The 16,993-nt window shown below is 38.3% G+C and overlaps 1 protein-coding gene across 1 annotated transcript in view; it reads left to right on the forward strand.

Moving 5' to 3' along the window:
* The window catches only part of TPH2 (tryptophan hydroxylase 2), a 96,203-nt gene extending 80,707 nt beyond the window's left edge, over positions 1–15,496 (forward strand). Inside the window, exons 9-11 of the mRNA XM_522470.7 lie at positions 2,620–2,715; positions 11,484–11,617; positions 11,747–15,496. Of these exons, the coding sequence (XP_522470.2) occupies positions 2,620–2,715; positions 11,484–11,617; positions 11,747–11,921 (405 nt within the window). The 3' untranslated portion in view covers positions 11,922–15,496. The remainder of the gene's footprint in view (positions 1–2,619; positions 2,716–11,483; positions 11,618–11,746) is intronic.
* The last annotated feature ends 1,497 nt before the right edge of the window (positions 15,497–16,993 follow it).

Here is a 16,993-nt window from a genome sequence, read left to right on the forward strand (position 1 = left end):
GTAATAGTTGCTCAAGAAGTATTTGTAGAATAGGTGAATGAATGAGTGGATGGATGTCACAGAATAGATGAATGAATGGATGGATCGATGTCACAGGGAGGAAAATTACAACCCCGGGGTTGGAGTCACATAGTTAATGAGAAGCAGGGCTCAGACTAGAACTTGGATCCCTTTGTGTGTTTCTTTCTTCCAGGTCATTCTGCCACATGCCAGCTTAACTTAGAGATCATTAATTCATTCACCGTTTATTTATTAACCCAGTGCTTATTGAGCTCTTGTTATCTTTCAGACAATAGTCTAGATCAGTTGTTCTCAACCAAGGATGATGTTGCTCTCCTGGGAACATTTGCCAATGTCTGAAGACATTTTTGGTTGTTACAAAGGGGGTGGGAATGCTACTGGCACCTAGTTAGTAGAGGCTAGAGATGCTGCTAAACATCCTACCATGTACAGGACAGACTCCCACAATTATGTAGCCTAAAATGTCAATAGTGCTGACTTTGGAAAACCTTGTCCTAAATGAACAGACACCTGCTTTTGTGGAGTTTATAGTCTAGTGTTGGGGGATAGATGATAAGCAGCACATATCATGCATATGGAAATTGCAGTCTATGTAAAGAAGTGATTCATAGAAAGAATGAAAAGATGGAACAGAGTAAGGTGGAGTGGTAGTAAGTGCTGTAGGTTGTGATGGAGGGTAGGAAGGGCTGTTATTTTATTTTATTTTATTTTTGAGACGGAGTTTTGCTCTTGTTGCCCAGGCTGGAGTGTAATGGCACGAACTCAGCTCACTGCAACTTCCGTCTCCTGGGTTCAAATGATTCTCTTGCCTCAGTCTCCTGGGTAGCTAGGATTGCAGGTGCACCACCACGCCCAGCTAATTTTTGTATTTTTAGTAGAGATGGGGTTTCACCATATTGGCCAGGCTGGTCTTGAACTCCTGACCTTAGGTGATCTGATCCCTTCGGCCTCCCAAAGTGCTGGGATTACAGGTGTGAGTCACCATGCCCGGTCTAGGGCTGTAATTTTAGCCTCTTTGGGAGGTGAATCAGGAAAAAAAATTTTACTTCTGGAGGTTAAGCTCCATGACCTGAAAATGATCAGTCCTTTGGGTCCAGCTCAGTGCTGCAGAGCTTTGGAAGATTCAACTTCAGAGATCACCCTCACATCAAAAAAAATATATAACCTTCCTGAACCAAGGGACATCTTAGCCTCCAAATGAAAATAGAGCAAACTGCCACGTGCTGGAAATAATTATTATTTTCTGTCCCTTTTCAGGAGTGTTTAAATTCTCTTTCTTAACACCTTCAGTGCTCTATCATCATTAATGCAGGACAGTGCTAATTTGATGGAATTTTTATTGCTTGTTGTCAGCATCTCACTTTTCTTTCAGAGCAAAAATAGTGTGAGTTCAGCCTCTCTCAACAGCACTGTGAGTTTTTTGTTTTTGTTTTTTTTTCTTCTCGTTGTGCAAAGATTCCTCTGTCTGTTTAGGTTGATTTCTTAAACCCAACAGAAGCAATTGAAGATATTAATGTCCTGGGGAAGTTGTAGTAGTTGATGCTGATAAAACTTGGGCCAATAAAGTGTGTGTGTGTGTGTGTGTGTGTGTGTGTGTGTGTGTATAACATCCGCCCCACTGCTTTCCAATTTATATTAGATCAACTTACAGTTTTTTTTTTTTGACTTCATGATGGTGTGAAAGTGATATGCATTCAGTAGAAAACACACTTCAAATTTGGAATTTCGATCTTTTCAACACTTTATTATGAAATAGGCTTTGTGTTAGATGATTTTGCTCAACTGTAGACTAATGTAAGTGTTCTGAGCACTGTTAAGGTAGGCTAGGCTAAGCTAGGATGTTCAGCAGGTTAGATGTATTAAACGCATTTTCAACTTAGGATATTATTTTCAACTTATTGGGTTTATTGAAATGTAAACCTATTGTAAGTCGAGCAGCATGTACATACACAAATACATATATAAACCTACATGTGCATATACATATGCAAACATAGATATATATTTAAGATTTTACTAAAAAAGTATATTAATATTGTGGTTTTGGTAATTTGGTAGTCATATAGAGGTACTTGCTTTCTTGGTTGCTCTCTTGTTTCTTTACCACAATTCTTTACCAAGCACTGGCACCAATGAATATTTGTTGAACAAATAAACAAACTGCCAAAAACAGTTAGCGATTACTGGATTCCAACTTATTTTTCCACATTTGCATAAACTGATTTATGTCACTGAAACAAAATTTGGTAAATATATAGCATATTGTTAGGGAGGTATCATTGTGATATATTTATTCATTTCTATATCTGTGTTTTTTGTTTTTAAAATGATTGCAGGGGATATAATTTGACTCATAGGGCTTCTGAATTCAGGAAGCATAAGAGTCTTAGTAGTTAATACTTTTTTCATATACATTCAACCTAGGGAGAGAATACTGAGCAAGAGAATAGATTTCAATAAATGTTCTTGATTTAAATGTATTTAAATTGATAATATCGAAGAAATTATGCACAGCCCACCATTTTGTTTTGGGTGCCATTTAATCCTATCAAATAACTCATTGACCAGTTCACTGAATATGTGTTCATTTTTTTTCAGTGCTATTTCTTCACAATCGAGTTTGGCCTTTGCAAGCAAGAAGGGCAACTGCGGGCATATGGAGCAGGACTCCTTTCCTCCATTGGAGAATTAAAGGTATGAAGCTGTGAATGAAAATACCCTTTCCATGCAAACTGGTTCAAGGTCAGGGAAAATATTGATTTGTTTGTCTGAGCATTTCTACTCACAGATACTCCATAAATATTTAACGTAGAGGATTTGGCACCTCGGATGTGGGTGCCGACCTCACTTTTCGCACTTCTGAAAATGGGTCATGCCTTTCTGGATTTGTGGTGTGACTCAAATGGATGGGCAGCCACGTGTACAAATCAACAGCAATGACAAATGTATGCCCAAATCTTGGGTAACAAATGGCAGGCCTAAATTTAGTGCTAAAAAGTGGGCCATGAGCTAGCAGTGATCCTACTGATTGAAATTCACTTGTGAATGTGGCTTGGCTACTCTGATTTCCATCACCTCCCTGGCTCCTTTGGACTCCCCAGCATCTACTTCCTAAAAGGGAGTTTGATGTTGTTTCAGCTTCTTCAAAATTAATGTGCATTAAAACGTGTGGACATAAACGATTTGGAAAAACAAACCAAACAAGTATATTATCAGAGAGGTATCTATTATGTGTAATGATGCCTAAAGAATGTCACTTTGTTTTAAAATACAATAAAATGGTCATTTTTTTTTCCAGAAATGTTGAGACCTGGAATATTCTGATAATTTAAATATTCTGGTCTTTTAAGAATTGCCATTTATACCATGGGGGGATAGCAAGTTTTGATGAATTTTAAATGCAGTGTGATACACAATCTAGAATAGTACTGAAAATAATTTAATCTTTCTTTGACTATTCAGACTAAGGTCAGGATTGTGGACCATTCTTGAGTTTTTATTTTGAGCATTGATTATCCTTATGTAATATAAATGGGAAGTATATAGTTATTGGTACTTTTTGGCCATTTGCATTATTGAAAGATGCAAAGTAATTGTAGTTTTATTGAGTCTGGTCATTTTATGACTTCATTCATTCATTCATTCATTCCTCAAACATTTGGTTGAACACCTAGTGCCATGTACTATGGCAGTCACTGGGGATAAAAAGGCAAGTAATAATGATGAAGAATAAGAAGAAAGGCCAGGTGCATTGGCTCATGCTTGTAGTCCCAGCACTTTGGGAGGCTGAGGTGGGCGGATCACCTGAGGTCAGGAGTTCAAGATCAGCCTGGCCAACATGGTGAAACTCCATTTCTACAAAAATGCAAAAATTAGCTAGGCATGATGGCGGGTACCTGTAATCCCAGCTACTTGGGAGGCTGAGGCAAGCACTTGAACCCAGGAGGCGGAGGTTGCAGTGAGCCGAGATCGTGCCACTGCATTCCAGCCTGGGAACAGAGGAGACTCGGACAGAAAAAAAAAAAAAAGAAAAAAAAAAAAGAAAATAATGATAACAGCCAGAACAAGCATTTAAATAGACAATATTTCTGGTGCTTTAGACATATTAACCCATGTAATGCTCATAAGAACCCAATGAGATAAGGGATATTTATATCACAGATGAGAAAACTGAGGCATAAAGACATTAAGGAACTTGCCGAAGATCACACAGTTAATAAGTGTTGATCTGGGCTCAAATCCCAGCCACCTAGGCTCTAGGATCTGAGCTCCTAACCACTAGGCTGCACTCCCTGGGATCCCTGCCATCAAAGAGTTTACAGTACATTTTAGTGCAAGAGATAAACAACCAATCACATAATACAAAAAGTGTGACAATGAAAGAAATGTGCCTGGCTCATATTAGGCCATGCCTGAGAAGCCTTCCTGTCAAGGGCCCTGCTGTCCATGCTGATTCTTGAGGAATGGAAAGGGTAAATAAGGAAAGGATGGGGTGCACCAGTCTGTCAGTGGAGAGCCACGTGTGGACCCTCAAGATTCTAGCTGAAGCCTGGTCCATTGAAAGAACTGTCTGGGGTTCACTGGAAAAGAGGATAATAATATTCAACCTAACAAAAAACTGATGACCTGATGTAGTATGGTAATTTTTTAAAAAAGTAAATTCTCAACAAAGAATCTATTTGATGTTAGTCTTAGTGCAGTGGGCAAAGCCCAGAGCAACAGCATAATGCCATATCCCCAATAAGGGCATGCACTCTATAGAGTGTTTCTTGATTTCCCTGAACAAAAGAGTCAGAAAATGATGTAGCTCTTGAGCTGTGTCTATTTACATCCTCCTCAGACGGTTTATAAGTTACACCAGAAACAAAGGAAACGGATCTCTCTCATGGCCCTGACTTTCCACAGGATCTTCTGGTCTGGTTAATGAGGCATGTGTGGGCAGCACTAGGATGAATCTGTTGTTTTTGTTCCTACTGGTGTGGACAGAATCGTCTGGAAATGGAAATCAGCCAGAAATACGTACCAAGAAGGGCATTGTTCACAGAATACCTTCTTGCTCTGGTCCATTACCTCTAGTCATTAACATTCTTCCATTCTCCAATTTCTATACCTCAACACCCCTAAGATTGCTACACTGGACCATTTTTACAATTCAGAAATACTTTCTATGTGAAATATCTTCTGAGTTTTCACAGAGAATACGTAACACAAGATGCTTTCCCTAGCATCTCTTCCCCCACATTCTCCTTGCCCTGCTTGTGAAAGTACCCAGAGCCCTCTCAAAGCACTTCTGAGTACTTTTAACCTTTATTTGAATGAAAAAATGATAGTCCTGGACCCATGTAGGGATAACTTTATTAATAGCGTTATCATAATTCTTGTGTAAACAAGCTTACAGTTTTGAGTGCAGTTACCTTTTGCAGTAAAATATTTTATGCTGTTCCAACTGCAGCCCAAATGTAAGTCCCAGCTACTGGAGGGTTTTAGGGTCATCTTTATAACTTTTTAGATTGGGTTGCTGGAGGTTTTGGTGTCATCTTTATAACTTTTACGTTAGTATCCACAATCACCTTCTCTTCTTAAACAGAACATATTCTATACTTTGTGCTATAAGGGGCTAAATTTTCCTGAGACATAGATATTGTTCTTTAGAGCTGGCCAAGTACTTCCGAGTGGTAAACCTATAGTTCAGATAACTTTCATTTTTTCCTCTTATTTTTTGACAATACTTATTCTTTTTGAAGAATAGAAACAAAATAAATATGGAAAAGCTTGTAAAAGTTAGCATAAATCTTATAACCATAAACACTACTTTTTCCCCCACAGCAATGGTTGCCCCTCTCTTATTCTAATTATCTGTTCTGTGGTGTACTTACAGGAATGCCAAAAAGTGCATTTGGGTGGGGCTTTTCCATATCTTTCATCACTGTGGAGAACAATTAACAATGAGCTGAGTCACCTGGAGCACTGACTTTAAAGAAAAGGTTGAAAGTAGGATTATTGCCTTACTCACAGTCTAGCTTGTGTCTTTCCTTTCACACTTTTTCTCTTTATCCTGAGTTGATCTAACTATATGTCTATCATTTTTTGATATATTATTTGCTTGCTCATTCATTTATTTTGTTCAACAAACACAAAATTGATGGTCCAAGATTTCAAGAACTTGGAATGTAGTAGGGAAATTCTAAGAAAGTGATGATACAGATCTTTGTTGAGTCCAGTTCTCTTGGAGAAGTGACAGTAAAGTTTGTTCACTTCAGGTGGTGAGGAAATGATTGCTAGCCAATGAACTGGCTGAGTCTTATATGAAAAAGTTAACCCATCTCAAAAGCAAAAGGCAATTTCTACTCCTTTTTCATGAGTAAGGGTAAGGTCTAGATATTTATATCTTTCGGGCCAGAGATTAGATTTTTTTTTTTTTTTTTTAGCATCCACCCCATAGTAGTTGCTGACATATTACATATAAACACATCTGTTTTGCTCTTTGGGTTTTGAAAAAGCTGATTGTTTAAACAAATTTACTTATTATTTTTTGGCTTTAGTTTTAGGATATCTTTCATGGCAAATTTATTGTGTTGCCTTGATATAGCTATTAATCAGCATTCTCAGAATAGCTTTATATTTATTACAAGCAATTTGTATTTATTACCACTTGCAGCAACTCTGGGAGGTGGCCAGAATTAGTGCTAATCTGTATAGAAGAGGCCCAAGGGCCTTGCAGGTTCTCTGATGTCATCTGTTTGGTCAATGGTGTGACTAGAGTAAGGACTCGCTGCTGCTGAGCTCTCACATGTTTACCCTGTTCAGATGGCTTTCGAGTCCCTTCCTCCTGCTCTTTCTTCTCATGAAGTTAGTGGTGTTGGTAATGACAGAGTAAATGCTGGACATTGGGAGCTGGCAACTCTGTCTTTGCTTTTTGTGGAAGGATTGCTTGAAGATGGAGGTTGTTCCCTCGACCCTGCAGCTTATTCAAATTGGTGAAGCCTAATTGCTAATTTAAAAAAGTGTAATGCATCATTGCTTAATTTGGCAATGGGGATATAGATGTCACAATGTGCTTGTTTAGCAGGATGAGCCTTTGAGGGAGGCTCAAAAGTATTATATACACACATAATGCATTTATACATATACGTATGTATATATTTGTTGTTCTTTTGATGTGGGAAAAGATGACTGTGGTGTGAGTGTAGAGTGTTTGCAAATTCTTATTCAGAATCTAGGGCCCAAACTATTCACAAACCTGACTTCACACTTGAGTTTTTTTTTTTTTTCCCAACTTTAACCAGTCCTAATATAGATAGTGAGGATCACAGGGTTTGCATATAGAATAGTCGAGATAATAACTGTCATTGCAAAAGCAGGTGTCTGGGAAGAAGGAAGATTTTATACTGATGAACCCAGGGCAGGCACTATCATAGTCTAGGACCTGAAAGCCTTAGAGCTGGGGCCGTTTAATTCTCTACGGGTTTCAGACCCCTGAGGGAGAAGAGCTGCACAAATGGTGGAAAGTGTGACTGAACACATATGTACACAAAGCATCATCTCTGGACTGAATTAGTGATGATAACTAAATATACTGAGCACTTCCCATGCCAGGCACTTTGCATCCATTACCTCATTTAATTTTGACCACAACCCCAGGTTATAGATATGACTATTAGTATTTCCATTTTCCAGATGAATACTCAAATAGGCTTACAGAGGTAAAGTAATTTGCCCAAGGACACGTAGTTAGGTAGAGATGGAGTCGGATTCAAACCTCAATTCTTAACTGTAAAGACCTGTGTTCTTAACCATAAAGACCTGTATTTTTAATTGCCTTATAGTATTGTCTACTAATAGTTGGATTCTGGGAAATTTTTGATATTGAAAAGAAATTTTTATATTCAAAAAGCTGGAATGGCAAATAAGTCTTAACTTGTGCACCAAAGTCAATTAATTGGTAGTAGCCGCCTCTGTGGAGAAGGGTGGGAAGTCCGTCTGCAGGCCCAGTGGGAAAGGCTGCTATGGTCAATTTACTGTGGCTGGTGTGGAGGGAGGTAAAGGTGGTATGAGTGCTGTGTACTTGCAGCCTGTTAAAATTATATTTCAAGAAGAGTCTTAGAATTCATCTAGGTCAATCTTTTCAGTTTATCAAAGATAAAGCTGCAGCCCAACATGGGGTAGTTTCACTCATTTGATATTATATGTCTAGCCTCTGGGGACAGCTACATTTAGAACCCAAGTCTCCTGGTTCCCAGCCCTGTGCCCTTGTCTCTAGCACTACGGGTAAATCCAAAATAGTCCTTTTAGGGGGTGTTCTGATGAGAGAAGGTGACTCTCAAGCATTCCTGTACTTTAAAAATGGCTTCAAAGTAAAAGATTGTCAACCAGATTCTGTCAGCATTATAAAGCTTCTCTCTGCAGGAAGTTGGATTAATTCTTGCAAACTTCAGGATATCAGACTGCTAACATTCAAGACAGAATCACTGCAGAGTTCCCTGGGGACATCAAGTAGTTTGGTTCAATGTTTACAGAGAATCCACTCTGGACATAGAGAAGAGGGTACAATAGCTGCTCCCCAAAACTGAGGGGCTTAGAGAGAGACCTGGATAGAAAATGAGAAGCAAACTCAGTCAGACTTCTCCACTGGGCAATAGAAGTTGGAATCAAAGACATGGATGCTATTTTATACCCCTTGGGACACACTGTAGTATTCAGAGATAGGAGACTTCATGGGCTGCATGGATGTTCCTGGAACTCAGCACACAGTCAGCTCATGGTCAGGTAAATGAGGCCATTTATATGGGTGATCATTACTTCATTTGTTGGCTTCATTCACTGGCTGCTCCCCCATCTCCAGATTCTTGTCATTCTCCAGGCTAATCCATGGGTACCATTATTACCCCCATATTCATTAACAGCCAAACAGCAACACTGGTCCCATACTCCATGGGTGGAAAGGTCTCCAGCAGGTAACCAGCATATCACACGCATAGCAGACTCCTGAGGGTAGGCTGCGTTTTTGAGAACTTAAGACCATTAACTTCCAGTTTTTCCTTTAAATATTACATTGGTCAAGCGTGATCTATATTCCTAATGGCCTGCCTCAAATTACATGTGTGTGAACCCACTGGTTTTTCTTGAAGTCTGGGGCAGAGTGCCGTATGCTCTGGGCCTTTTCTTGATCTACTTTAATGCTTTTTAGCTGTTAAAATGACTAAATAAGTATCTGGCTATCCAGTGGAATTGTCACAAAATGACATTTTTTTCCAAAACCACACTGATTTCAGTCTCTGTCATTGCATACACACCTCTGGAGGCATCCTCTATACATAGTGACTGCTAAGGTTGCTAATGTCTTATAGAAGCAATGGAGACACAAACAGATGAGTTTCACTTCTTTCTTGTGCTTGTCCTTGACCCAGTGAAATGTCTTTAGCTTAGCAAGGATGTCCCAAGGGAGCCATGGCTTTAATGTTCTTACAGCCTATTCTGCTACCACTCTGGCCATGACCCTGAATGCAGGGATGAGAGAGTAGGAAGACTAAACACATTGAGCCAGCCACAGTCCTTTCCATATGTACTGATGGATGAATGGACTGTTAGAACAACATAGTACATTAAATGTAACCAGAGTGTACGGATGCAAAGAAAGCTAATTCGAATTCTGAAAATCATGGCAAGCCAACAGGAAGCCAATTTTTTGCAGAGGAGCAACAGCTTTCATAAAGGGACATTTTGTTTCTTGAAACTGTGAATATGTTTCTAAAATTGTGGACAGAATTATTGGTCATGTGGAACCAAAATCCCTTGATGTTCACTGCCCTGCACTGAATCTAGCACAAATGCATTTGCAAGCGTAGTGACCTTCTGCTTATAATGAAGTTGTTCTGTGGGCCAAAAAAAATGAGTTCACGCTGAGAGGCCCTCTGCATTCTGTGATTCATATATGCATTTATCTGGACAATGGAACTTTGCAGGAAAGCAAATCACATGCAGGGTGCCCTTTCTCTTACACGTCAGTCTTTTGGTTCTCAATTGCATTTTCAAACTTAGGGAACCACAGACTTCTTCATGGAGGGCTGTAAATCATTCCATGCATTTTGAAATTGTTGGAGGAATGCACGAAGAATATTGAACAGGAAAGGGTTTTCTGAATTTCTCCAGGAAACCTTAGCTGTTAGAGACCGAGAAGGTAGAAAAGTATAATGGGTGGAATCCAGAGGCTGGGATAGAGATTGTCTTCAGAATCTTCCCGCCTAAAACTCTCATTTACAGTTGAGGAAATGGAGGCACAGGGAGGTTGAATGATTGCTGAGGTTACCCAGTTAGACCTGGACTGAAGCCCCAGTTTTCCAACTCTCAGTTCACGGCAGTTTCTGCTACCCCATTTTTTCTCTCTGCCTCTCTCTCCCAACTAATTTCCCCCTTAAATTAAGAAAAAGAATCAAGAGGAGTATTTCTCAATATATGGTTCACAACCACTTATATTGGAGTCACCTTGGATGCCTTTAAAATGAAGATTTCTAGGTTTCATCCAGACCTGCCAAATGAAATTGAGACCCTGGATATCTGCATTTTCATAAGCTCCTCAGTGATTCTTATGCACATTGCATTTTTAGAACCATCAATCTAGGGTCTATAAATAGGCAGCACATGGCAGGAAATGACCACTAACTTTTAACATCACTGAATTTATCTTGAGAATATAGTCATTCATTGTTCCCTGCTGTTCTTAGTGCTAGTCATGTAGTGAGCTGAACGGAGCTAATGATGGTTCAAAGAGTAATTACGCCAGCTTTCCTGTTTTTCTAATACCTGCTCTTGGCATAACTCTGACTATTAATATTAGCTCCTTTTTTCCTCAAGTGGCAATATTTATCTGCTGTATATTGCTCTGCTGTACTTGGTGGAAGGTAAATGAATGCTTTTTAAGTATCCTCAAATATACAGGCCCACTCCAGACTCTGTTGATACACAGTACCTGGCCTCAAAATATCTCGCAATGAATAGACAAATAGTTTAGTCAGAGCCCCAATTACCTCTCCATGCAGATAATTATTACTTCTGCCATTTAAGTGAAATTTTAGTACATTGCTTATAGCAATAAATTTTGGAGTATATTTATGCTGTCCCTGCTTCTATTCATAGCATAGATTTAAAATCCCATTTCTGTGGGGGAATATCTCTGAACTGTCCTTCAGTATGAATTTGGCTGGTAATAAATTAAATAATATCACAATCTCATTTTCTCCCACAGTACCTAGTATACTTAAAAAAGCAAAACAAACAAACAAACAAACAAAATCCTAGTGTCCAATTTACCCTGCACACAGGAGAGTTCCATATTTCATGACAGACTAGTAACTGAGCAGCTCTGTAGGATTACCGAGCTATCAAATGTGTTGTAAAAATGTGATGTCATGGAACTTCGGAAGTCTCATTACAGAGTTTAACAGGTTTTGTGGTATATTTTGCAGCATGCCCTTTCTGACAAGGCATGTGTGAAAGCCTTTGACCCAAAGACAACTTGCTTACAGGAATGCCTTATCACCACCTTCCAGGAAGCCTACTTTGTTTCAGAAAGTTTTGAAGAAGCCAAAGAAAAGATGAGGTAAACTTTTTTTTTCTCCTAGCTAGAGAAAATAACTTTTTATTTTTCTGTCTCTATTGCTTCCTTTTATCTATCCCTTGTACCAATGAGGGTTGATCACATCTCTTTCTACTTCTGTTTATTCTGCAGGGACTTTGCAAAGTCAATTACCCGTCCCTTCTCAGTATACTTCAATCCCTACACACAGAGTATTGAAATTCTGAAAGACACCAGAAGTATTGAAAATGTGGTGCAGGACCTTCGCAGCGACTTGAATACAGTGTGTGATGCTTTAAACAAAATGAACCAATATCTGGGAATTTGATGCCTGGAACCGATGTTGTTGCCAGCATGATCTTTTTGGGGCTTAGCAGCAGTTCAGTCAATGTCATATAACACAAATAACCTTCTGTGTCATGGCTTGGCTAATAAGCATGCAATTCCATATATCTATACCATCTTGTAACTCACTGTGTTAGTATATAAAGCACCATAAGAAATCCAATGGCAGATAACCACTCATTGTATGAAATAACGTAATATGTTTAAACATCTTAAAAAGATTTGACATTCCTGCTTAGTGTCCTTAACCAAACTGCATCTAGTTAAAATTTGTAACAAATAGCCCTCTTATGAGTCTCATTTATGCCCTTTTCTTTTTCAGATCTAAGCCTTTCCTCTGTGTTCATTAGATAAAATGAAAAAAAGCAGTGAAGCTGTTTCCATTTTCAATAGTATCAGTGTTTTCACGCATTATTTGAGATAAACCCAGAATTGTAGGAAACTTCCCATCACAATAACAAAGGTTCAATATTCTATTTCAAAAATTGTTGAGGTAACACAGCAGTTGGAATGATTTTTAGGTTGAGTATTTACACAATGCAAGAAAACACCTTTTTACAAATGGAATTATGTAGGTTGCGTTGACCTTGTAGAACCTGAGTTATGACAAGCTTCCTGAAGTATTTTGGAAGATAGTACTTCCGGAAAGGACATTAGGAAAGACTAAACAGTGGACAATCAATCTTGGGACTATGAATTTTATGCTGGAATAAAGTAAATTATCATGTTCAGGTGTTTAAACAACTTTTTTCTGGTCAGAGGAGAATAAAATCACAGAGCTATAAAGATCATCTTTGATTTCAGAGATGTGGAAATTGAGTCACAGAGAAGTTGTGATTTGCCTGAAGCAGTACAGTGAGTTGTACACTAACATTCACAGTCGATTGCACTTTCCTTTCGTTTTGCTGATAAATTCGTCCCAGTGCGTGCATGTGTTTCTGTGTCATCCGAGATGGGAAACTTCATCTTGGTGTGTGCATGTGTTAATATGTCGTTGGAGATAGGAAATAATGCCTATCCAAACTAATGTTTATCAGTAAATAGAACTTGGTTTGTGGTCAAGGGTTGCCAACTGTATATATATTGTTTCCCCTCACAGCTGCAAATCAGGCCAAATCTATGGAAGGTTCTCCACTTTCCTAAAGTTTGGGCAACTTTGGGTAAACAGTAGTGATGCAGCACACAGTTTTGGTGGTCTTTGCAGTAAAAGATGAAATTAAGTGGTTAAGTGAACAAATAGAAAACTGCTGAGAGTGAATGAATTTCTTTGGATTCCCTCACTGAACATAACTACTGTTCTTCTGATTCTGCATTTGGTAGTAAGGAACACTGGACTGGGGAAGGAGGGGGCAAGAAAAACTAGAGAAAAAAATGACAAAATAACCTTTAGCAATTTAAAATATTTACTTGAGCAATTTCCAAAGATGTTCTTTTAGTAAGAAATTACATATAATTTTAAACTAATTCATACTCTTATGTGGAGCCCACAAAGGGTCAGAAATCTTTGGACTAAATATATTCAGGAAGAACATGAGAAAGAGCTAAAAGACACATCAGGGAGCGATCAAACTAAAATGAAAACCCAGAGGTTTGAATATTGGTTGTCTTAACGATTGAGGATCTTTTATCTCTGAAGCATTCTCAGAACAACTGAATTTTGAGAAATAATTTGGTGGATAGAATGTGAGAGTCACAAAATATAAATGCTATTCCAGGTGAAGGGAATAGTGCCTTGAAAAATTGGTGGTGGAGAAATGAGGAACAAGCTAAACCAAATTTAAAAGATCTAGATTGATCAGGCAGTCATATATTTTGATAGTTTCATAGATCCATAAATATATAGTTTCTTATATCTTGCTTTGCTAGCTTTAGATGACCCTGAATAAATTACTTATAAATTAGAATCCAGAATCATAATCCAGAATAGCCTATCCACAAATTTTCAGAACTGGTTGCTGAATTTTCTCAGAGAAGAAAATTGGCTAGGAAATGCTCAATGTCTGCCTTTGGTGTTGTTTTCATAATTTGGTATTGTTTTAGACACAAGTCCTAGAGTCCTGTCATATATATTCATTAAAAAACCCTTACAAGTAGTCCCATGAGATTAGAGCTTCTTAATTAAATATACTTGAGAGAGAATTATATTTAATTGTAAACAAATTCCCTCAACAAAAAAATAGCATTTGAAGTGCCTTCTCTTTGGCTTGTAGTGGAATCCAGTTTTCTAATATGTGCAAAAATCTATCTTGTTTCAAAAATAAAAGAGTTGCAAAGTAAATGGGCTTTCCCACAGAGCTTATATAGGTATCATACAAGGAAGTGGAATTACTTGATTCTTTTTAGATTTGTTCTCCATTTGGAATAGCAGTAACCGTAGTTTTCCCCCTGTGAAACAATGGAATCATGGTTTTCATTTGTTGTGAGCATTTAACATGCAAATGCCATTACAGCTAATGGTGGAAAAAATCCTATAAAATTTAATAGCCATCATAGGAAAAGTGTTGGCAGAAAAATTCCCTGTAAGGAAATAGTGTAACAAAATAATCACAGCCAGCTTCTTGTCATATTTGATACCTGCTCAGTGTAACCATTTATCCCAATTATGCTTCATGACTTAAAGCTAAATTAAATAGATCCAAGGGCAATTATAAATTTAAAGACACTTGCTCACTGTCATCTCACTGTGAGTTGTTACTTTATTATGGCTTTGCTGCTGACTTCTGTAATCAGCTAATCAGAAATCAACACAAAATTCCTGGCAGGACCAGGGTGCTTACCTGTCACATTTTGCAAAAGATAGCCAGAATCTGATTAGTCCAGTTTTATTCTTGAAGCATTTTAGTCTATTATGAGTTAGAATAAGGCATACAATATATTCTTGAATGTTCCTTTTATTTGGCATAATGAAAGCATAATAGACTATTTATAAATTATACCTTTTGAGAGTGGGAAAATTTGAACTGAAATTTCTTCTTCCTTTTTTTTTCTTCCACATTAGTGGTGAAAGTTGTGAGACTTGGGTTTCTGACTTAGTCTCATTTATGTACTGTGTAATTTACAAATGATGCTTTATGGGCATGATGTATCTGTGCTTGTCTTGCTTGCTTATAGTAAATGGGCCTGAGCCTAATGATTGTGAAGTATTGCAACATTTACCAACATGAAAAGTCTACAATGAAAAACAGTGTGCTTTAACGTGAAATCAAATAGAAATACAGAGTTTCATTTTCAAATGGAGTCATGGCTGGCATCACCTCATTTTCTTCATTCGAGGAGGAAAACATTAACACAAGATGTAGTTGTCCTCCAATTCATTTGATCTAATTTTCAACTTCTGAAGAATCAAGTCTTGATGTTTATTCTTTCAAACTTGTCTTACTTATAATGAAGAAGAAAGCAGTCCAGAGTTTTCTGGTGTGTCTGAGGTTTTTTTTTTCCTTTTGGGAAATGATTCTTATGCAAATTGTCATGTTCTGGGGACACTCAAAGGAATTAACAATGGGAGACTGCTTCTTGTAATATTAGATTTGCAAATGTTTGAAATAAAACCAGTTCTAGAACATAAAATGGTGGTTCTTTATAATGCGACTTGGAGTTTCAAAACATTCACCCAGTTTCTTGGAACATGTCAGGCGCAATATCAGCATTGTTTTAGATGCTGAGGATGTAGTGATGAATAAAGCAGAGGAGGTTTATACCCACTTTGAGCCTACATTCTAGAGGGAGATACAGGCAAAACAAAACAAAACGAAAAAACAGATGAGTTGAAATCACAGCAAGTTCTATGAAGAAAATAATCACAATGATTTGATAAAGAGAAATGGGGAGATGGTGTCAGGGTTAGGGTTTTCCGAGCAGGTGGCATTTGACCAAGAACCAGGGATGAGATGGAGCCAGGCCTGAAGAGGGCCATGGTTCGCGTGTTCTCAGAAGAGGGAACAAGAAGGACCGAAGGCTCCAAATCCAAATTGGGTTTATGTGTTTGAGGAAGAGACAGATTGTCCGTGGGTGGAATGGAATTATATGAGGGCAGCATGGAAGACAAGGATGAGATAATAGTACAGGGTTCCACAAGAGGTCAGGAGCACTCTCCGTGCAGCGGAAGGTCACTGGAGGGATGTAAGGAAGACAGTGACAAGATCTGATTTACATTTTTAAGAGCTTACTCAGGCTGCTCTGTGGAAAGGGAGTGTAGTGGGGTTAAAGGGTGGGTGTGGGAATAAGAGTAGAAGCAGTGAAACCAATTAGGAGGCCATTGCAATATTGGGGATCTGCAAAGTCAATATCTTACTTGATCATGGTGGATGTTATTAAAAATAGTTGTAATTAAATAAGTTACAAAGTTAAGAGGGTGGGCGCCATCAGGTGAAAAACAGAGAAACTGGAATGATCTGTACCTGGGTTGATTCTCATTTGGCTGGAAAAGAAGGCATCCAAACATATCCTGTGTCTTTCACAGATACTTAAAGCTTCCTTTGACAAATATCATGTGAAACTTTCTCTGGCCAGTTTTTAAGGGAAAGAAAGCTACACCAAAAAGCAAATGCATTTTTTTTTCTTGTGACTCACAGATATTGAAAACAGAAGCAAAAATGACACAGAAAATGAGGTATTATTGGTGAATGTTGGTGGTGCTGACATATAGGGTAATTCAGGAAAAAAAACCTCTCTTACCTCCAGGCAAACTGAATAGTTGTGTTCACTGTTCATTCTGCTATCTCTGTAGGAATAAGCCATATAAACGTTAGTGGATTAGTTAAGTCTATTTCCACTCTTATCTCTGCCTCCCATCTCCCCAAATGCATAGTTCAGATATTCCAGAAAAGGTTCACCTGCTGTGATTTTGTCCTCTTTCCAAGAAGGATGGGCTGGTGCAGCAGCTGGAAGTATATTTCCTTCTTTGGGAAGATTGCGGTGAGCCTGATGTTCAACCCGGGGGCATCTGTGGTTATGGTGCCTGCAAACAGCATTCTCATAATCCAGTCTGGATACAGTTTTTACAATTGAACAACAAAAACATCTGACAGATGTGGGCAGGGTAATTTGAAAGCTAGA

Source organism: Pan troglodytes, chromosome 10 (genome assembly GCF_028858775.2).
Source record: "Pan troglodytes isolate AG18354 chromosome 10, NHGRI_mPanTro3-v2.0_pri, whole genome shotgun sequence".
NCBI classification, from domain to species: Eukaryota; Metazoa; Chordata; class Mammalia; order Primates; family Hominidae; genus Pan; species Pan troglodytes.